The sequence below is a fragment of the Haemaphysalis longicornis genome, unplaced genomic scaffold, assembly GCF_048455015.1.
Source record: "Haemaphysalis longicornis isolate Haplotype H1 unplaced genomic scaffold, Haemaphysalis longicornis Haplotype H1 scaffold_3, whole genome shotgun sequence".
In the NCBI taxonomy this organism is placed as follows: Eukaryota; Metazoa; Arthropoda; class Arachnida; order Ixodida; family Ixodidae; genus Haemaphysalis; species Haemaphysalis longicornis.
In genome coordinates this window covers 93,070,899-93,094,367 of record NW_027526335.1, presented here as the reverse complement: position 1 = coordinate 93,094,367, position 23,469 = coordinate 93,070,899, and the positions used below count along the sequence as shown (strand labels likewise).

The 23,469-nt window shown below is 49.0% G+C and overlaps 1 protein-coding gene across 2 annotated transcripts in view; it reads left to right on the top strand.

Moving 5' to 3' along the window:
* The window catches only part of Cu (NADP/NADPH phosphatase nocturnin), a 77,851-nt gene that overhangs the window by 46,478 nt on the left and 7,904 nt on the right, over positions 1–23,469 (top strand). Inside the window, exon 1 of one of the 2 annotated variants that reach the window (XM_077703834.1) lies at positions 7,379–7,936. The exons of the other annotated variant lie outside the window; for it this stretch is intronic. Within the exon in view, the coding sequence (XP_077559960.1) occupies positions 7,665–7,936 (272 nt within the window). The 5' untranslated portion in view covers positions 7,379–7,664. Of the gene's footprint in view, positions 1–7,378; positions 7,937–23,469 lie in introns of those variants that run through there. 2 annotated transcript variants of the gene reach the window in all.

Below are 23,469 nucleotides of genomic sequence, written 5' to 3'. Positions count from 1 at the left end.
GGCGGTCGCTTTTCTGGTGGAGGCGGGCGAAAGGCGAAAGCGCCCGTGTGTTCGAGATTTCGGCGCACGTTAAAGATCCCCCAGGTGGTCAAAATTAATCCGGAGCCCTCAACTAAGGCGCGCATCATCGCCCAGGTGTAGCTTCGGTGCGTTAAACCGCACCGTCAAAACCAAATCAGGGATTCATGCCAAGCTTATCTAATCTATATGGCTATAAGTGGCCTGTTTTCTTTCGTGCTGCTAAAACATGTGCAGTTGTAAATGAACAAATTAGGAAGAAACAGCAAACACTTTAAATTATTTGATTCATAGCTGAATAACGCGAGCACATAATCAAGCCGCAATATTAGCTTATGATAAACATGGAAGGGGAGGCGGGTAAACAGGACACCTGAATCACTTGCGCATCTAAATTGTCTATAACGAAAGGGCTATTGGCCGATAAGTTCGTGTCCCAAAGCGTCCATTCGCGTACCAAAATGTCAGTACACGTGTGCATGCCCTGTATCAGGAACCGAAATGTCCTGCATAAAAAACGCATATAGAGCAGCTGGCTTGTCTTCCAACTGCCCTAGTGTCTACCGAAAAACCAGGACCGCCTAATTAAAACACGGGAATCTGAAAACAATCAACCCCCGTCTTAATTCCGTGAACCATCCCGCGAACACAGCAAAGTCGTTCAGCCATTTGTATAAGTGTGCTTGCCCTGGTTACCAGTAGAACATTAACTATTTTCAGAAATTTGTCGAATGACTCGTGATTGGCGAGATCCTACGGGTGAACCACCTGCGTCACGCTTTGATACGCTTCTTGCCAACTGCTCACGCCACGGCCAGGGATCGCCGATGTAATTAGTTTGTGATTTCATTGTGCAGTTCAAGCCTTGCAATCCACCGTTAGACTATTTGTCGGAAGTGTATACGGCCTTAGTTCAGCGGTAGTGTGCGGCAAGAGAACGCCAGGGTGCAGTTGGCAGCCGCCGCACCAATATACCCTAGTGACGCCCCATTGGTTTGCACCGTGCACTCCCCCAGCCTCAAACATTTTACAGCGAAGCTGCTTATGGCCAGGGTTCCGTGCGGTATTGTTCTGTGTCGACAAAAACGCAGTGCGCCTTAGCTCTCTTTGTCCGCGCTCCAGTCACGTGCGTGACTAGTTTCCTCTGACTCCCCAAAGGTGGCGGTAGTCGTCTATGCTGTAGCGCATTACCCCAGTTCACCTCCAATGAGGAGGTCACTCAACTTGGGCTCACGAACACCATGGAAGAGATAAAACACGCCACCCTTCAAGCACAACGAATACGACTAGAAAAGTCCCGCACGGGAAGGGCGATCCTATGGCAAATAGGCGATCCACCCGATCGCAGACGCCAAGAGCAGGAAACAGACCTAAACCCTGCACAACGATCCCACATCAAAGCGCTGCCCCTTCAAAAAAACATGCATCCTAATATCCACGTAGAAAGAAGAAAGGCCAGGGTCAATTTCCTGCACAAAAAATTCGAACATCGCGATAATACGGTGTACGTCGATGCAGCGAAGTATGACGAAGAAACGGCGGCATTAGTGGTGACCACCCATGAAGGGGACATCACAGACTGCATCACCATGCGAAACACCACCACAAAGCACGCGGAGACCGGAGCCCTCCTTCTCGCGATTGGCTGGGGAGAACGAAATGGCCGTGGCCTCAACATCATCACCGATTCGCAAGCGGCTGTGCGAATGCTAGCGGCAGGAAGAATACCACTTGCACTTAGAAAGGTACTTCCGGAATCCCTCGAGAAAGTTCACAACATTACGTGGACCCCCGGACACGAGGGACTGCCGGGTAACGAGGCGGCGAACAGGCGAGCGTGCGACTTCACTCACCACCCCCCTGTGACTGACGCCTTACGATACCCAAGCACCGCTACGTACGGGGAATACCTACAAAATACCAGAAACGAGCGGGCTACATATCCAATCCCGCATCGCGAACTAACAGCAAGTGAAGCCCAGGCGCTACGTAAGATTCAAACAAACACCTTCATACATAAATCTCGCTGGGCGAAGATTTTCCGACAACGGCACCCTGACTACACAGAAGACTGCAGGCTATGCGGAGAGACTGCTACCCTCTTCCATGCCACGTGGGCCTGCCCACACCTCTGGGCAGGGGCCGAACAACAAAAGAACCCGCCACTGACTTCCCGTGAATCATGGGAAGTCAGTGCCGACCAGCCCCGACTTACAGCCAGCCCCGACTTACAGATCCAAAGGACCTAATCAACCGGGCGAAGACGGGAGCAGAAGCCACTGGAGCCCTGGACAAAGGTTCCACCCCGCCCATTCCTCCCTCACACCTCACCAAACCCGCTATTGGCGACTCTTGCAGACAGACTCTTTCCCATGCAGAGCTCGTCTGCACCACATCCACCCCTCATCATTCCCGTCCCCCAACTGTCCCCAATGCGGCCAACGTGCCACTCTGGAGCATTCCATGTGGGCTTGCCCTTACGACCCCTTCCCTCAAATCTCCAGCAGCGAGCTATGGAGAGAGGCGTTGGGTAGCTCTAGCCAGGAGATTCAAGAGGCCCTGGTACGCAGAGCTACCGAAGTCGCGGCTGGCCTCCGCCCAGCCGCCACCAACCCTCAGTAACCATGGTTCAAATAAAAGTTCTCTCTCTCTCTCTCTCTCTCTCTCTCTCTCTCTCTCTCTCTCTCTCTCTCTCTCTCTCTCTCTCTCTCTCTCTCTCTCTCTCTCTCTCTCTCTCTCCACCTATGATTCTTTCATCCTTTTCTCCCCTTGCCTTTTCCTCCATCTTTCCTTCAATAAAGTTTATTCAGTCAGTCAGTAGCGCATCTCTTAGGCTTCACGTGCCGTTTAATTGGACATCTTAAAACAGCGCGTTAAGGACGGGATTGAAATAAGAGTATATAATGAACGAGCGTGAGTATGGCCAGCGCGTCCAGAACGTTCTAAAACTCGGCGCTCTTTCCCAGAGCCCTCCTCTGGCGCTGCTGTTCGGAAACAGTATTCATGGAGACTCCACACCCAACTGTAGCGGAAACAGTATAAATTCACGCTTATAAAGTGCTTCTTTGTGGCATGTACGTTAGAGAGCGGGCACAGATTTCTTGTGGTGCCTGCGCTAAGTGATTGATTGAATATTTTTTCCTGCCATGATTGACATGATTAGCCGTCTGACGATACGCTCGCTGATACACGTCAGCAGGTATGAATAATTATAAGCAACCCGTAATCGAGGAACACAGGGTGTCTTCGCTTGTGTGGCATCAAATATAGACGTGAAAGCGTACCATCCTTTCCACTCCGACCTTTCTTTCTTTGCGTTACTACAACCAAGAAGAGGTCTTTGTTTATGCGTATCTACTTGCACCCCTAATATTATGCCTGGAATCCCTCCCGTCCCCACTGCCGCTGCGCTGTTAGCAGTTCGGCTGGCATCTTAGCAACGGTGACGCCATCCGTTAGTTATCTCTATCGCGGTACGCGTCTTGAGTCCTGGTCGATCTGGCGTCGTAACAGAGGTTGTTGAACCTGCGCCGCGCAACCTCGGGGCGACAGTGTGCGTGGCTTCACAAAATATTTACACCCAAGGTATGAAGAGGTAACTCAAACCCGGTTTTGAAGTGGAGCGCTGCGGTCGTGCTGACGCCAGTTATTGCGTTGTAAACTGTTTATAAACACCGTTAGTCTGTACACTCTTTGAGGCCGTTTTTGCTTTGTGACAGCTTTCGATTGAAGTTCTCAACTGGAGTTCTCAACTGGAGTTCTCAACTGGAGTTCTCAACTGGAGTTCTCAACAGGAGTTCTCAACAGGAGTTCTCAACAGGAGTTCTCAACAGGAGTTCTCAACAGGAGTTCTCAACTGGAGTTTTCAATTTAAGACGTTCCCGGTTGAAGCGCGCTGAGAGCCGCAGTCTTGTCCTCCCTCAATTTTTCTAGTCACGAGGTTTGCCCACGATTCTTACTCTGAGCATGTGGTCGCATGGTTGCATTTGGAGAGAAATCCTGCCAAGAACTTGGAAAAGATGGGGCTATATGAAAGTGAAAGTGAAGCCCCGAAATAAGCTGAACCCCTGCCATCGGGATGTGTGTCATGCCGTACACTCACCCATTGCATAGACTGCTCGTCTGCCGCGAGCTATTCGCATCAGGTTGCCTTTTTTGTTTTCCTGCTCCTCTTTTTTTTCTCTGTCGAACTTGCTGACTAAGTCCGTTCTTCAGCTACCCTATGTTGTCTTACCTAACTCGTTTTCACCACTAAAACAAATTCTTGGCCAATCTTCCTAATGCAGCGTCATTTGACTTACGTGACGCCCAACGACATTGGCGGACGACATTGAACGGACGACATTCCGGGCACCTGATGTGCTCCGCACTTAAAATCAGTGGTTGGGACACACATGTTCGGAGGATTCTGTTGGAGGCTCTCCGTCTAAATTTTGGCTCCATAGACATTAAGGCATTCGTTATTGCGTTTTGCCCGGATAACAACTCCGTAGTTGGGGCAAATGTAGAGCGGGGGGTGGGTAGGTGAAGGCATGCCGCCTGAATTTCAGCTTCATGGATTTGTGGTGGTTGCATCCTGTCCTGACCAACCTTGGCCGGCTCCTCTTCGTAACTCTCGAACACAAGGAGCTGGATTCGAAGATTGCATTCTCAGCATCAAAGGTCGGATCATCTCGGGACTGCTGGAGTGGTGCGCCAGCAAGAGAAACTTTGCGGCCAAGTCTACTTTCTCGCGGATGCCTTGCAGTTCTCAATCTAATCTAGATACCTTTAGAAATAATTACGCTGCAATGGGCCTGCCACTAAGACAGCTCAATCATCACGTCGAGTTACATCTACTTGCTGTAAATAATTCACCCTGGAGTTGTAACCAATTTCTAACTGTCATCTGCTGCATGGGTTTCCACGGGTTTCCACGGGACGACTATGGCTGTGGAAAACGGCAGTAACTTTTGTTTTATCATGATTATTCTGAAACACATCAGATTACTTTGAACTGCTCAAGCGACTGCATAACCGCGGGAAGTTTTATTTCAGCAGGTGTCGTGAATAATTTTTGAGTCGCAGTCTTAATACAGGACCCGCCGCTCATCTCAGCCGCATCACGAAGCCACCGTGGAAAGGACAAACCCATGTTTGTCTGCTATGCCAAAACTGTATCCCTTCCAAGTTTCATTCGTAAATAATTCAGAAGCGTGCTAAATCGAAAATCACAAACTCATGTTTTCTTTCTGGCCCAAAACGGGGACTGCGCCCTCGTCAAGGCACTCGTAAATAAAGTATCGTTAAATTGCAATTCAAAGAGCATTTGTCATTCGGTTCCTAATGCCATCGTTATTTAATAGCCTCGCTGTCTGGCGATAGGAGCAGTGCTGAGCGTCATTGATGTTTAATTATTTGCTCCCTATCTCTCTTCCTCTTCTTCGCATACCATTGTACTTTGTAGCTGTCATTGATCATAAAGAGGATATTAAAACCGAGTGGTTGTACGTAGCGTAGTGAGGTATTTGGGTAAGTATCAAAGAGGGATTGCGGTCTGCGCATGAGCCAGTCGCACCCAACACATCCACGTTGACAGCCATTCTCTCATGGAAGTGGTAAACGTACGGGTGCCTTTACAACTTGCTACTCAGACCGTGCTGCAACTGCTTTCCAGTAGCACCACGTTTTTTTATATAATCCCTAAACTTTGGACCGGGATCATGCGATGACGAACGTGAGCGCAAGGTATATATATGCCAATAACAATCTGAATACACCAATACACACATAGGGAATATTGCGTACAGGGTTGCTAACATAGTTGGAAATTTTGTGAGAATAAACACTAAAAATATTTAAAATATCTAATATTGCAAAGGTGCGAAGCTTGGCACTAAGTTGCGCAAGGCTTGAGCCATAGCGTAGCTGGAGGATTTCTTTCTATGTAAGCACTGAAGGAGGCACCACCACGCACTGCATTGGGTTTAAAATTGTTTATTTAGAAGTTCCGTCGTCGCTTTTCACTGTGGTAGTTAGTCATCGTCATATCCTTCTATGTCGTCTTCCTCATGAATGAATGGGGGCCCCGGATCGTTTTGTCTGCAGACTTTCACACTTCTCTCAAAGTGGAACGCGTCAGTACGCGCTAGAACCGGCAGCAATGCTTCGCGAACTGGGCGTCTGAAGTTCGCGAGCTGCAGTTCACGAGCGCGAGCTGTCTTGTGCTCCACCCTTGAAGCGCGGACGCAAGTGAACTGTTCTCTTGGTATTTTTTGCGAGCGCCACGCGCAAGCCTGGACGACGCCTGGAGCTCCTCGGAAGACGCATGCTCAAGTGCACAGTAAACGTTGGGAGTAACTATGACCCAAAGTTTTTTTTTTTTTTTTGACGCCGCGCACAATACGGCCAGCAACAGCGGAAAAGGCGTCAACAAATATAGACAGGTTTCTTGCATGTAATGCACGTCCGAGACAATACCGCATGAGCCTATCTGCAGTATTAGGTTAGTGCAATGGACCCGCCGCGGTGGCTCAGTGGCTAAGGCGTTGCGGAGCTGAGCACGAGGTCGCGGGCTCGATTCCCGGTCGCGGCGGCCGCTTTTCTGATGGAGGCGAAAAGCAAAAACGCCCGTGTGTACGAGATTTCGGCGCACGATAAAGATCCCCAGGTGGTCAAAATTAATCCGGAGCCCTCCACTACGGCGCGCCTCATCGCCTGCGTTGCGTCGGCGCGTTAAACCCTACAATCAATCAATCAGGTTAGTGCAATGGCAACTCAAACAAAATAACCACTGAAAATGGTAATGAAAGCATAAAAACCACGCTTCCGATAAAAACGGCGTTCGATAAAACGGGAATTTCTTCGAATTTCTCCTCTGGGAAGTTGGTACCGTCCGGATAGGTTCCTTTTGTTTTGATTGGTGCTCTCCACAAGAAAGTATATCGGTTCGAACGAGCTATCAACAACCAAGTGTCTTCCCAAGTGGTCTGTCTCGTGTCTCGTGAAGACGCCGTCCTCGAAATAAACTCACGTGTCCTGGCGCTGTGTCATTGTTTCCCCCCTCTTTCTCGGCCACGCATCCGGGCCACCGAGCCAGCGGGATAAGAGGCTGCGAGGCTCGGACGTGGAGGAGAGGTGTCGCTCTCCTTTTCGCCCGCCTCCTCGCGCTTCCACGGCGCAACGGCGTTGTAACTGCATCAAGTTGCGCGCCACGACGCTTGGCCGGCTCGGCACGGTTGGAGGAAAAAAAGAAAGATACGCCTGCGCTTGGCAGGCAAGTCGGCGGGCTGGCAGCTGCTGTTCACGTGCGCGCAAAAACGCGATGCGGCGGCGCGCTGGCACGTCACGTGGGCGGCCTACCTCTTTCCCCCAGCGCCCCCCTCCGTTCAAGGAAGAAGCCAAAAGCGCGGCAGCGGCGGCGGTCGGGCTTCTGCCCGCGTGTCGCCATCCTTCCCGGGTTTGGCCTCCACTACTGCACTGGGGGCGCCTTACTACTACAAAACGATGACGTCGTGCTCTATCTGGAATCCCTCCCGGCTCGCCCGGAGCGCCAGCGACGACAAGGGATTGTGACAGCGGCTGGGACTAGCGACTCCTCGTTCTGGGCTCGCGAGCAAGGTCGCACCTGTTCGCCGACCTCGCCGACTCGGAATCCGACGACTTCGATGGCCACCCGTAGGGTCGTGGGAAGCCGACGGCTGGCGCAGTCATTGGTGGACCTGCTGCGGCGTTCCAAGCCTGTACTGACACCTTCGTCCAGCTCGGAGCCGTTCTGGCTGACCACCAAGCCGGGACCCCGGGAGTTGCCACCGTCTTCGCTGCTGCACCAGCCACCACCGCCGCCACCACCGCACCGCGCAGCATCTTCCGATGATGAGGCCGCGTCGTCCGCCGCGCTCTTGGAGATCTCCAGGGCATCTCTGCGCCAGGGCCGCAGGTGAGGGCGGGTCGTGATCGTACGACTTGTAGCCGGCTTTCCGCCGTTCTCGTTCTTGAAAGCGGATCACCGTGCTTTCAGCTGTTGGTCGGCGCGTCATGGCCTTGCGTTTTCCCCCTTTTTTATCTAAAAATTTGTTTTATATTTCCAATGTGGGCTTTACAAACGCACTGGCAACTTATCAACGTCGGCGAGTCTGTTACTGAAGCGGTGAAACATTGAAACGTCGTGCTAGAGACTACACGAAGAGGACACACAGGACTCGCTAATTCGCTGGCATGCATGGTGGATGGCGCTGCGCAGTTGGAGGAAAAGACAGCCAGGGAGCCCGCACATTTTGCGCATGCCTGCATACCTTTGACAGCCGCACCGCTGTCAACAAGATTGGAATACGTAATACTGGTCAGACCTTTTCAAATGGCATCGAGCCCCGCCTTCCAGTTTTGATGCGTGTGGTAATGACGAGTAGATTGCACTGTTTTAGTCTAAAAACTGCGTATTTAATAATTGGCAATGCGTTTGTTTTCGTGCGTACGCGCTAGCCGACCTGTCAAATTCTTCTTTAGCTGCGTGCAAACGGCTAACTCGGAGACTTGGAATTCTCCGTCCAAGATTTATCCATTCTCTCTCGACACCTGACAGCGGTAAATTGTGCACGGATATCTCGAAGGCTCCACGTGAAACTTTCATGACACAAACACAGCACGCCCTTACCAGAACAGGATTTGGTTATTCTGGTTGAGTATTCGGCAAAAAACATCCCATATCGGGGGAGGCCTTTGTCCTGCACTGGACTTAAACTGGATGCTTATGATTATGCAACACCCGAGCAAGTGCTGAGAGGTGTACAGGAATGGAGTTGTTTGTCCACGGATGTATGCGGGCCGGAGGCATTAGCGCTCAACCATCAAGCGACGACTTCATGTTTCTGCCTGCCCGACACGCTCCGGAAGGTGTCTTACGCAACGGTTACGTCACCTGCTTTTCGCGCTTTGCGTCAGCCGGTCAATGCCACCACGAAAGTAACCCGGAAAGTGTGGCCCGTGTCAAGCAAGAATCGAGCACAGAGGCCTTCGTTCGCGCTTCTTTTTGGTGGAGAGTGCGCTTAAAATTTGCCCAGGCTGGTTTTTTTCGTTTTATTCACTCCGGTCATACAATTAGCGTTGTGCTTCTGCAACTGGCTATTAAAATATTTTCAGTGTTTCAGTTATGTGTACATAGCAAAGAAAATGCAACAGTGGATGATACGGGAATCAATCATCGCTGGTCACCCCCCCCCCCCCTCACCCTTGTAGTCTTTTATGCCTGAACAAGTATGCATTATATAAAATTTTAACATATACTGCGGAGATTAGACCCACGCATTGCAGTTCCAGCCGATACATATTGGGACCAAGAACATGTTTCCACTGGGCAGACGATATTTTGTCGCAATGTTTGTCTGCATTCAATTTTTCATTGGTTCTGGATAAAATCAATTCAGAGTACGTTGAAGATCCTTGAGGTGGCCAAAATTAATCCAGAGACCTCCACTACGGCGCGCCTCATAGCCCGGGTGTGCTTCGGTGCGCTGAACCCCAAATTTGAAATCATTTCAGAAATTAGCTTAACATTACTCAAACTAACCGTCCTTCTATATGAGCAAAATGTAGGACTGTAGCAAAGCAAGAGATATCGAAGGTCCGTGCTGGGCAATGGTTATAAATGCTTGGCGAGCTGAATCAAGAACGCGCTCCGGGATGCTAAAAAACCAGTCCCGTGCACTCCGCACTGTCGGCATACAAAACGTTGGCGCAATATCCTATCCAACCGGATTTGTGATCCTGGGCACTCTGCGCTCGCGCAGTGGTACCGACGGGACAGCCTTTTTTCTATTTTTTCTGGCCTGTCGAACAAGTCCATTTGCAAGGCCGGCTGACACCCCTACGCATGCGCAGCAATCTTAGAACCTGTCGAGCATATGCCCAATGGCAGCGTACCGGGCTGTCGGTGTGACTAAATTAGTGCGAAAGCCAGCATTGGACAATTTCTTCGCGCGTGCTTAGACGGCATGAACCTAGTTCTGCACATATACCATGGCGCCGTGTCCAACCCTGTTTTAATATTTTGCTCTGCTGAAAGACAGCCCAGCATGTAAGGGGCTCCGTGAAAAGTCGCTTCATTGGGACTTTTTTTTTTTAAATGCAGAGCATTTCAGTAACTCACGATGTCACCCGCGTTGACGTCCGTAGTCGTAGTCCGCACCCCTCCCCCTACACTATATAAAAAAAAATACTATCCGGCGCCTGGTTCCGATCCCTCGACCCTGCGGGCGGAACGCAATGTACATGGTGCTCTACCCACTGCGCCACAAAGCCGACACAGAATGGGAGGCTACGAACGCGCCTTATATCCTTGACTCATTCAAACTACGTCAAGAAGCTGCTGATACAATGCATTCACTACCACCAACTCCCCAAACACTAAACGTTAACGCAATACACCCACCCCCTATGCGACGCATTTACTCGAGTCCCCCTCGCGGGGAGATGGGCCCATTTTTTTTTTTTTCAGTAACGATCTGCGCATGCGCGCGCGGCCTATCCGCCATTCTCGGCAATCGCCTCGGGCAATGTGAAGAAACGGGCGCATCGAAAACCACCATGGTCTCTAGCGCTGCACCTTTTTATTCCCGCCTTTGCGACAGCTGGCGGTGAATTCGAACGGGCACACACACACATGCACACACACAGACAGACCGACCTTGGAAGTGCAAGCACATGGCTAGCAAGTAGTATTGCTAGCAGTTAGGGGACACTAAAAATGAAAAAAAAAAGTAAAGAAAGTAAATGTTTCGCCCACTGCAAGTTTGTCTCCCGAATGTGCACCTGCTTTGGTGGCATTCATGTGAAACGTATACGGCTGGTGGGTGGGTGCGGGAGGGATTGAGTGACGGGAATGTTTCGTGCACGAACTTTTCGACAGCGACACTTTTGGGGGCCGTGGCTGACTGCCATTTCTTGGTTCGCCGCGGCGGCCGCTAGGAGGACCCGTACAGGAAAACGGCTTTTGGGATAACGGAACGCCTTTCATGGGGGCTTGTTTGTTGCAGCACGGCGGAGAGCGAAGAGGCCTGCCCGTTTACTTCTTTCTCCGTGCTTAAAAAAAATGGGCCCCTAAGAGTCTCCTGGAGAGAAAATTTGGCACCGTACAAATTAACTGTTTTGGAAAGAACGTCTTTTGGGAGCAGCCGAAACACACTTGTACATCCCCATGGTCTTGGGAGAACGTTCACCTTCCGAAACAGGTTATTTGAAATATAACTTGTATCCTGCCCGCACGAGGCGGCAGGCTATGAATGTAGGAAGGGAGTGTTTCTCGAACTATATTATGGATGGCCGATCAGGAGACGAGAGCGAATGTGGCAGTTTGGTTCCAGGCGAATGTTCACTGTGCGCGTGCATACCACGCAGTTGCGGGATACCGATTTTATAATGCAGACTTTCGTTCTAGAGTAAAATTTTTACTCCACACCTGTCGCATTTTCTCCCCCTTTCGTACGACTTCCGGAAGTATGTATAAACAATTTTTTTGTGCCTACAAAATTAACTCTAGCTTGCACGAATTCTAGAAAACCGAAAATTCGCTACAGCCGCCATTCCCGATCAACACCTAAAACATCACCAGATGGAAATATTTGATCATTAAATACTTCAATCCGGTGTTGCCCTACTTTTAAGTGATTTTAACCTGTTAGAACAATTGTTACCAGACACCCTTTCGGCCGCTTGTAACAAACGCCTCCCTGACGTCATTAATAAATACCCGTTGGAGAGGCTTACAGTCTTACAGCATAGTGCAGGTGACTTACAAAACGCCTGCAGGATTGTGAAAGTTCAACTTTTACAATTCCAGTTTGTTGACGAAGGTTTTTTGAAGAACATTACCTCTGTGAAAGCTCTTCCCTCTTTCCGAAATAAAAACTGTATTTCCGGAAAAGAAACCTCACTAAAACCCCAATTCGCGAATTTCAAATAAACGCCCGAACTTTACAGTGAAGTTGCTAAATGCCCCCTTTCTGCGAATATCCTTGGTGTCTGTCGTTATTGTTAATAGAAAAAAAACGGGAATGCGCTCCTCTATGCGGTAATGTAGATCAGGTGACCCCTCTTTAAGAAGGGAGGTTATGATTTCTGTTCTCCGTATACGTTGGGAAGAGTGACGTTGGAGTGGACCAGGATGACCGACCTTCTGGGACTTCAAGTTTTAAAACGAACAGGGAATACATCCGCTGCTGTAGCCACATTGGTGCAGAATTGAACGCGTTATCCGAAAGTTTGTGCATTCGCATCTCACCAGGAGCGCGTATTCCTTCCTCTCCCAATATCCCAAAATCTCCATTTTTACACAGGTGGCGAACCACTTCCCCTTTGCCTTCCTTGGCATTCTTGTACGCTCGCGTTCCTCCATGCATAGTGTATGTGCATAATATATATGTGCGTGCATGCATATGTATGTGTACAATTATTCATTCACGAACATCGTCAAGCCATCTCATGTTCATTGCAGGACGAAAGCCTCTACAAAGACTTCGATTTGCCATCAATTCACTTATCTCACCCCCCTCCCCCCTCCATCGAGTGATCGGTCTTCTACTTTAAGTCCCCTCTTCTGGTAGCCTCTATACTGCCCTGCAGGTGGTTTTGCTAACCGACAACCGAGCCGGGATAGTTATTTTAACCCACCTTTCATTAATGTTTAGGGGGTGCTTTCGGCATGTACATTTCAGGTGCGTCACCACCTATCAGGCGAAGATTTATCAGGACATGTCCTGAAGTATTCTTTGCACGAGGCAACGCCATCCGCTCAGTTCAATTATATCATATTCTCTGTTTACTCGTATCCCTGTCCTCTCCCAGTTAAGCTTTCTGAACACCTTCTCTCGACATTCTGCAAATGATTTCAATGAGATCGTTCCCCTTTGTTTGACGCCCTTCCTAACAGAGAACTTCCTACTCTTCTTATAAAGGTGTATCGTGCCGTACATTCGTTGTGCAAGCCCTCCAATATTTATGTAAGTCTCCTATACTCCCTGCTTTATCAGTATTGGCTAAGTTCAGTGGCATAAGCTCCTCTTTGTATGCAAGAAATTGCAGAATTAAGCCTTTCTTAGTAATTCTATTGAGCAACCGGCGTGCTGCCATTCACTGAAATTTTTATACGAAGGTCGCATTTTATCGTTATTTTGTTTAAAACTAACCGAGGAGACTGCAATACTGTTTTTTTAGCAATCAATGGAAAACCTATTGTCGCCTTTCTGAGCCAAGGTACCATAATTTTTTTTCTATGCGGAGACACGTAAAAGAAAAATAAAACGAATTTTAGTCTGCGCCCATTAACGGTGTTTTTATTCGGTTGTAACAAAAGCTGTTGCTATAGGCTGTATTGTTTGGGAGAAACAAACCGCGTAATGCTATTTTTCTGAAATGTTTGAGCACAACCCAAGCTGGCCATTTCTTCCAGACAATTTTAAAACAGCTGATTTATTGTTTCGGCGTGTGCCCTGCATAACATATGCTCTTGTTGTCCGCGTGTCCATAGCATTGTTTCCTACAGAGATTTGTTTCCTGCCGAGATTTGTATCAAGGCCGTGCTTCGTCCGTTACCTTTTTCCGTGTAAACGCATTCGAACCCAACGAACACGCTTGTTGCCCGTTAGCGTAACGGTAAAGTTACCTTGATTTTGTTTACTGGTTGCCTGTTATATGTTGCGACCCTGTTTAGCACGCCGCGTATCAGCGACCTGGTTTCTGCACGTTATATAGCATGCTGTTTTCTTTCTTTTTTTTTAAATTTTCGCGCCACCATAAAGAACTTCGTAACCAAGCTGTCTACTTACGCGCCTGCGTGTACACCTTTACCGTCCTTCTTACAAAGTGAGCGCGCAAGGTCTAACCACGCTGTCTACCTGCATGCTTCTCGCGGAAACTTTTCCGTACGCGCGTCTGTTTTTTTCCTGTGGGCTGTTTGGCTTGTTCACGTCTGCGGAGATTAGCAAAGCGAGACCGGCCTAGCTGACTGCCAAGGCCGCCGTCACTCGACCAAACCCTTCTGGTATAGCAGCGATAAGCTTGGTTGACCTACATCTCGGCAGCGTATATGCAAAGTGACGCGTGCGCGGCGCGGCAGACATCCGGACCGTATCCTCTTCTCACACCTGGCATGATGAAAACAGGAAAAGGAAAAGTGGTGATGTTTATCGGGGAAGGACGGGCGAAGGCAGTCGAGAATTGCTATTGTCCGCTCGGAAATTAGGGCACTGGCTTTTTCCGGCAAGGCCGGAGAAGGGTCACCTTTTTACCCTTTCCTCTACTCTGCAAAAATGTGTTCTTGCTTAGCGCGAGGTCCTGGGTTCGATAGCGTGGTAGCACAGGCTGATGCGCCTCGCTCTGTGGTAAAGTGCTGGTACCACCATGCCAGTTTTTGGGTTCTACTAGCGGTGCATTTGAATTACCTGGAAGCAGAAAAAAGCAAGCACTACCACACGAATAGTTTCAATATGCAACGCTAAGCCTAATCTTACGAGGAGCCCGAACAATTGCGGCGGGGTAGGTTTTTCACGCGGTCTCACGGGATCGGATATGCCGCTATCCGCGAACTTCTCGCGCGAACAGAAAATCGTGTGAGAAATCAACTCCGCCCGAAGTTTTCCGGCATTCCATGAGCGCGGACGTGTTCCTCGCTGTGGGCACGGTATCTTATTGAAGTTTCTGTAGGAGCAAAGCAGAGCAGTCTGGCACAACGCGCGTGTTAGAGGTAAACTTCGGTGCTGTATTCACTGCGGATTTCATTCCCCGAGAATTCCTGCTGAAGCTACATGGAGTTGTTTTCGGGAATATACGTACCACATGATTCCGAAGCAACACAAAGTTGCGAGCTGAAACCGCGCTGCGCAGCTGCGGAGTTCGTTCGTTTTATCCAGTGGTGGCGTCATAAATGTCCTCGGTAAATGTCCTCCGCGGGTCGGAGAACGAAACTAATAAATTGCGCTCGAGGACTCAATCGCGTCAGGGGTCGCCCCTGCTATTTTGAACGAATGTGGTTGCCATTTATAAACGTTACCGAAAAAAGTGAACAATGAACCCGACGAGTATCCGTCTTTTTTTTTTTTTCGGAAACTGTGATTGATAAATCGTCATTTAGCTATAGCATCAGCTGCAGATGTTAGGGCATTCGCCCGTTGAACGCGTCCTTAGTCGGGATTCCATGTAAGTATTAAAGCGAGAAAGTAAACAATACCCGGTAAAGCAGTGAACTCTCGCGAACATTGAAAACGTGAACAGGTGCAGCTGGTAACAACACACAATGTGGCCGTAAACATCCTGGGGTCGCGAGCGGAACGGAGCCCACGCCGACGTCACGAGTCTGAAGCATACTTGTACGTAACGCGTTACAAGCAATGGATCACTTGTACTCGATTAAATGTTGCTTTAATTTTATAACGCGATCCCCATCATTCAATTACGTTTTCCTGTAGTTGATTGCAAAATACTAATTGCAGTAGTTCTTGACTTTTTTTTTTTTTTTGCTTCAGGGATGGCATGGCGAAGTGCCACCTTTTTCCGTTGTGTACACGCAAAGTGTGGGATATTCCGGGCACATAAGCGTGCGTATCGCAATCCTGCGTGTATGCGTTATTTCTGTGTCGAACCACCGCTCCCCCCCCCCCCCCCCCCTTACCAAAAAAAAAGAAAAAGAGACGGTGCGCGCTATATCGCAATTAAAAGGCTAGATACGAGCTCTCTGATTTTCCAGCGAAGGCCGCGGACGGGGACCTTCCTTGAATGCTGTTGAGGCCACACGTTTTATGCCGCAGATGTGCTGCGGAACGACCTTGCTTTAGCAGAGCGTCGCAGTCACTGAAACCGGAACACGGCGGATCAGTTTCACGAATAGTGGCTGAAAAAGGGGGGCTGCTAGTTTATTCTTTACTCTGTGAGTGTCCCGCCTTGCAAAAAGGTGTTGCAGCAGAGGGGTTACAGACTGGAGTAAAACAGTTGATTTAAACAGCAGCGTCTCTATCAGCCGGTTCCAATTGTCAAATAAATTGTAATCGTATCTTGCCTGCTTCGTCCACGTCTAGTTTGCGCCACGTTTTCTTCTTTAAGTATGTACCAACTAGCTCAGCAACAAGTTTTGCAAAACATAATTGTAATTGTAAAACATAGTTGTCCTTGCACGGTACTCTTGTATAGGGGCAACGTGCATGGGGGCAGTTACCGTTCAGAGATGCAACCGCTTTTTTTTTTTATTATTATTATTTGTTTGTCGCCCAGTGCGCAGCTAGGCGTGTCGAGAAATCAGCGCTGGAATCATGACATAAAAAAAAGGACATCGAAGAATGAAAAAAAAATCATTGCGTAGTGGTAAGATTCCTCCTGCTCCCGAAACGCTTGAGGTCTCATTTTTTTCCCACGAGTGGGCAACTTGGTTTTATTCTTCACCCAATGGCAATTTTAGGATGGCACGACGACATAGCGAAACGCAAGAACCTTTCCGTGTACGGCGGATGCGGTCAAAAAGGTATTCATATATCGCCGATGTACGCAAAGTTTGAAGCCTTCAAGATTGGCGGAACCGCGTGTAACCGCCCTTCAAATTCCACCGGTCATGGGATCTCACTGGTGCCAAACAGGACACGTACGCATATATACTCGCGCATATCCGTGTGCCGACCTTCCTACTGTCAGTATTGTTTGAATGTGTAAACGTTTTTTTTATATTGTGTTCCTATGCGCGTCTCGTACACTAGAACATAGACCTATTTTACGAAGCCATGAAGGACGCGCGATATTTCAACCCGACGAGCCATTTTGCCTGCATTTTTCACCGTGCCTCTCCGTGCAGGCAGACTGTATTTTTTGCGTGGTACCCTTCCAACCAATCCAAGTTGTTGGGACAGGCCGGTGACAATGATACATTGAACCGGAATAGTCCTTCCCAGTGTTGTTTTCATACACCGGTGTCGTAAAGGAACTTTACCCGCTTCATCCAACGACGCTGCTCGGGTCCAGTGCCGCTGTTCGATGAAATAGCCGGCCTCGGCTATGGAGTGCTCAGTTTTTAACAGCGGAGCCGTTCGAGCTTGAACTTGGTCCGTTGGCGTTAGCAAAAAAAAAAAAAAAACGAAGAAAAAATTCCGTTTCCTAGTCATCACAGCCAGCCGTTATCTGAGCTTTATATGTGAGTTATATCATACCAGAAACCTACCTAAAACACACGAAACCATTCAAACTGCAATAAATAACAGCCAAAACGGACCTAAAATGTATAAAACAACGGAATTGTAACATAACGTATACGTAAATCCTTGCCGCAGCTAGCTCGCCAGCCTTTTGCTGACATATATGGAGAGCCGAAACCAACCTCAAGCGGGCAAAATCGCCTAAATTGAAAGAATAAAGGGAACCAAAATCCACCCAACAGCGAGACGACGGTGTTTTAAAATATAAAAAAAATCCCCAAACTGGCATAAGAGGCGAAACCACAAAAACTTACAAAAAGCACTAGCTAAAACTGACCTTAAGAGAGTTAAACTACCCGAAATTCTATTTATAATGCATAAAGGTGTCACAGATATAGTTTGTGTGGTAAAAATTAATTTTAATGTATGACAAACCATTAAAATGACGAAAAAATCAGCGCTGGTGTAATTCGAAATTGGTTTAGGATGTTGGCTATGCATGAGCGAAACCACTGCACTACGAGACCAGTAGATTAAATTGAGTACCACAAGCACGTGAATGTGTATCTTCTAACGTGGCCCTAGATAGCGCCATGTGTCACTTTGCTGTGCTGACTAGGAAACACCTATACGCCGCCTGCACGACCTTTGCGTAGTGGCTTTAGCAAAAGAAGAAAAAAGTCCGAGCGTGCGCTCGTGATGAGCGCCCGGCGTCATCCAGGCTTGCGCGTCGGCTTGCGACACGTGAGGAGCTCCTGCCTTCGTCGTCTTCGGCGTGGTGGACCCGTGGTGCGCCAACCGCTACGCGGCTTTCCCCCGTAAAGCCTGAGGCCGCCGTTGCGTTGGTCACGTGACGTTTATGGTCGGCTGAGCTTGGGGATTCCGGATCGGGGTCGTTGAGACGGGGAAGCCCTGGGTGGGTCGGAGGAGGGAGGCGATGTAAGCGGGCTTGACTCGGGCGGCGGTGACGACGTCTTTTAATGTCGTTAATGTCGACTGTTAATGTAGAGGGTGACAGTCTTGGGTTGCCGCTCGCCGTACCGCGAACGTGCCGACTTGCTCTTTCTGCTCTTTCTCCTGGGTCGACCGCCACCTCTGATGTTTCTCTAGCCCTGCACCGCTAGCGCAAGATGCGCCAATTTTCCTCTTCTACCAGTCGCGTGTCAGCGTTTGTTTCAGTGACTGCACGCACGTCTGCTCAGCGTCCGCGAAATGGAAGCTAGAGGCACACATTACGAACCGGCTGCCGTAACGGGCCCGACGCAGGAAAACTATAGTGTTGAATTCGCTTGCTGGACAGAGCGCTTGCAATGCTTGCTTAACGTGCCGAACACGGTGCCCACAGACACGTGCACCCTTGAGTCTCTCGAATAAGGTCGTATCCCCTCATACCGTGTGCACCAATGACCTCCCTCGCAGTTCTCTGCCATCTGCATAGGAACTGGTTTGTAGTTGAAAAAGAAGCGAAGAAGAAAAAAAGCAGAAGCAGTTGGCGCGTCGCCAAAACTCCCCTCTTCATGGCGAAATAGCGGACTAAAATCGTCGTAGGGCCGGCTTCCTTCCCGGTGCTTCGATACTACCGAAGACGCCGTGTTTCAGTAAACAGCGCGTCATCCTGTAATTCCCATGTCGAGTTTTCCGTCCAAAGTACGTAGGACGCGAGCTATTACAACCGTCGTTTCGAACACTTGGACAACTTTTTTTTAAAGAAGACTATAGTCTTTTTTGGGCTACTTAAACCCAGAAATTTTGGTCTGTCTGTCTGTCTGTCTAACTCGATTCAGCCACCCGGCCAAAGTAAAATTCATATTGCGCAATAGTCTTATATACTCACAGCCAAATGTAAACGTCTAAGCCCGGTTTATATGTTCATACTTGTCAACTTTGTTGAACAAGAACAAGACATTACGCAAATATAAATCAGGAAATTAGTACACAAGGGATATTTACAGTGTTCCTTTATTTAAAAAAATTCATGGATGCTTGGTTTTTCGATAACAACTGATATTCTACATCTACTGCAGAAAACCGCCGCCGCCTGGCGGCATATGAAAAATCACGCGGCAACAGCAACGAAAGGTTCCACTAGCTAGATTCCACGTTCTGCTTGGAACGCACGTGGAGCACGGCCACGCGGTTCTATAAACCTTCTAGTCGGCCGCCTCCCTTCACGCGCGTCTCCGCCGTACTGCAGCGCTGGCATCGAGAAACCCGGCCTGTAGCAGTGGAACTCGGTAAATTCAAATCGCCTTGCGCAAACCTGTAGTGTGTTTACCTTGGGATGAGCGCGACGGTACAGGAACAGCATGAGAGGTGAGCGGGAAAGCAAAGGGGGGCATTTCTTTGGCAAATGTCCACAAAGACTATCGTCTTTTGACGACATTTGCAACGAAAGGATCAGATACGCGGACAATTTTTTTAACGTGGTGTTTGAAATGTGGATAGCTGACCTGATTGCGTACGTCTGTGGCGTAGCCCCGACGACCATTATGGTAACAGCAACAACGTTCCATGTAAAGGCAATGGAGTCGCATGCATCGACACGTATTTCTCCTGAACGCCGCATCCGTTTTAATGTGCGGCAGCATCGCTGAGTCAGTTCTCAGTTATGAACGCATATTTCGAGTTTTGGTCGCTGCCAGTACAAGCACACGAAAGTACGTGCGTATCACAGTGTACGAAAAATCGTCCGGGAGGAAAATGTTTAGAAACTGCAGCTTCTCGAAAGCTGCGGCTGACCCCGGAATAATTCGCTTGTTTTGCTTAGCTGCTTCGAAAATTAGGGCTAGTCTTACCTCTCTGTTCAGTGGTATATTAAAATTAATATTCTAATTCATTATACCATCAATAATTGTAACATGACCAATTTTTTCTATTTGGCAATTTTCTAACCTTGCCTGATTCGATGTTCCGCATGATGGGGTGCCGGCGATCCTGAGAAATAGTAATGTGAACGGTGTCACGGTGCCTCTTAAGGGGAGGGGGGGGGGGGGGGTAGGGGGAGGTGACACTAGATGGGGACACCCCTTCTTTCTGGTAGAGATTATGCGGCGTAATGGTGGCTTTCGTTCTAGTGGAGACAGCGGTGTCACTCGCTTCTTGCTGACGTGACAACCGGACGTGCGCATGCGCTCGTGTACGAAATATGTCAAATTTTTGTCTTGTTGCCAATTTCTTGAGAAAAATGAATCGGCTACTAAATTTTCGACGTTTCACCTGTCGCACGACGGTGGCATATTAGATTAAGCGTTCGATAACTTCGCCAAGAGGTCGCAGATTTGACCCTCGTCGCGCAGGTCGCGTTTTTTGGCGGGGGCGAAATGCGGAAGAAGTTCTTGTGTACGCACGGTTGAAGCCCTGGGTTATCCAGAAGACTTCGTGGTCCTGCACTACGGCAATACACGATGCTGCTGTGTTGCGTGAACCTGAAAATTTTGAATTGTAATGTTTAAAGCAAATAAGCTCATTTGGAACAATAAGCGTTCAGCTTCTTCAGCCGCTGGCGTGTGTCCGTGTGTGAAAAATATATGATGAAACCGTGATGATCACTTTTTCGAGCACTACGCCTCCGGTCTAGCGTCCGCTTACGCATGACATCCGATAGCAGGAGTTTTACGGATATTTAGTTCCGGCAAGAACGTTGAAGCCAACGTCTTCCCACGCGAAAAGACGCGCCCACAGTGACTTCGAATCCGCTGGAAACAGCGGGCTGTGGCGTCACTAACGGCTGTACAAAAAAAAAAAAAAAGTTCGACAGACGTCACAGCTGACAGTGACACACGACGTCGCGACGAATTGTTTGCAAAAATGTCCGTGTTCACGGACGTTTCCCCCTGTGCGCCCTTCCATGTTTTGTTTTTCTGCCAGGAGCATTGACGTCTCGCAGTTCCAATGACACGCGAAGGGGATGCTGTAGAATAATTGTGCGGGCTGACAAACAACTTTCATTCAGCATACAAGCGTTCGGGCAAAAGAAAAGTTCACCCGCCGCGGTGGCTCAGTGGCTAAGGCGTTGCGCTGCTGAGCACGAGGTCGCGGGTTCGATTCCCGGCCGTGGCGGCCGCTTTTCTGATGGAGGCGAAAAGCAAAAACGCCCGTGTGTGCGAGATTTCGGCGCACGTTAAAGGAGTACTGACACGAAATTTTTATGTTACGTTTTTTTCGCTGCTATGCGTGCTTACCAGCCCACTAATAATTGAATGACAGATTAGACGGTCGAGCGCAGCGTAAACATTCATTTACGGCGTCGTTTATTCGTGCCAGTTTCGGTTTCGACTGAAAAACGCCGAGTGGCCGCCATGACAGCATGTATAACATGACGTCACCATTCTTGCCGTATCGCTGCCTCTCTGGAAGCGCGCGCGAGCGAGCGCACGCGCGCGCCCAGACCGGCCGAGGTTTTCGCCGTCCCCACAGGCCCGGGCAGCATGACGTCAGTCCCAAAACCATGACGTGTACACACGCCCGAGCAGCGCGCGCCAACCACAGCCAGCGCGTCGGCTTCGTCACGGGAGCCCCGACGTCGGCAGTTTGGGGCACGTAGCAGATGATGTCACGTCGGCCCGCTCTGGGCTTTCTCGTGCGGGCGAAGATTAAAATGGATTTTAAATATGTTTCGCTGAACGGTTGCTGTTGAAACTTGCTGGGAGATATCTCCTGATAAAAAGGAAGCGTTTTACATAGTTATCTCAGCTTTGAAATTTCGTGTCAGTACTCCTTTAAAGGTCCCCAGGTGGTCAAAATTAATCCGGAGCCCTCCACTACGGCGCGCCTCATCGCCTGCGTTGCGTCGGCGCGTTGAACCCTAAAATCAATCAAAAGAAAAGTTCAAAGGAGGCAGCCGCCATTAAGAAATCGTACGTCTATATACACCGTTTCCGCAGAGCGCCGCCATCTTCAAGCGGTAGCGCCACCTAGCCTTTGGCCTGTTTTCTAACCACCTTATCTGATGCGTCCGGCTCCAAACCATCTTTCCGAGCATGCATACCTGTCTATCGCGCTCCAGATATGCCTACTGCGCATGCGCGATTATTATTCATTGCTACTGCCAGCGGAAAAAAAAAAAAAAAGGAAAGCGTTCCCCCTCTCTGGTATGTGCAACGGGCTATACGTAAGAAAATTACCTGGGGCCTAGGCTAAACGAGAAAATGGTATATAGATTATTTAACTGGAGCGCTTGTCTAAAGCCAAGGGAGGAGCAGGCGGACTATTCGTGAAGACAGGTAATAAATACTTTGTGTGGGCGTTACGTGCGCATGTAAGGGACTATACGCCTTGCCATGATCACTGCGCATGCGTGGCTGGGCAACGATTGAAAAAAATTGACTCCGGACACTAAAGTTTGCTTATTGCAGGCGAAAGCCTGGCAAACTGTTGTGACGCGTACCATTTGTACACGGGTACCATTTGTACAAAGCCGGAAATGGTGAGGATGGCAGGGCTTTTGGTGTGGTTTCGTCAGCAAAAACAGGCAGGTAGCCGCTTACTCAGTATACACTTGTGAAGGATTGGGCAAGAATTAATGAAGGCTCCATGCGCAATGCTAAGAATGCAGGCTTCCTGATAAACTGAATGAGCCACTTGTCTGGTCTGGAGAAGTCCACATTGAAGTCAGCGACGACTGTCACCGCGGTGTGTTGATTAGATTTCTTCGAGGCAAAGTGCTTAAGCATCAAGCTCTCGATTTCGCTTAGGGAGTAGATATTTATAGTAAATATTTATACGGAGAGGTTTGGATTCCGTCTTTTGTCTGTACACCGCGAACATACCACGTTGCTTCGTGTAGTGGCACTCACTCATTTATGCTGTTTGCAGCCGTTTCGCGGACATCTTCATGCTGTGTAGTCGGGCTACTGCCACGCATGTTTTCCCTGCCCCTCTGATTTCTCTTCCTAAAAAAAAAACGGCACAAATATTTATACTTGCCATTCACTGAGCGCGTAAATGGGCCATTTATGTAGGCAACTGCCACAAACAAACGTAGATGTGCAACTTGTGAGGACTCGTTTTTTTCTTGTTATGTGTTCAATTGTACAGGTTTGTATCGTTGCCGAACGCCTCGGCCCATTCGTCAAGACGCTTCCGTTCTTGCATGTCAGTGCAGCAGTTTTCTTTTTCGGGATGCTCGATAAAAGCCATACCCGTATACGGGAATGAGGATTCCAGCTCCAAATCGCCGTTCAAACATAAATAACGGCCCGCGAAGAAGCGTCCGCAGCAGGTTTATTCCGCTGACTCGGCAGTTCCAGAATTTCGACGCGTCGTTTCGGCGATAAGCGAAGCAATAAAGTGAAACTTCGCTCGCGATCGC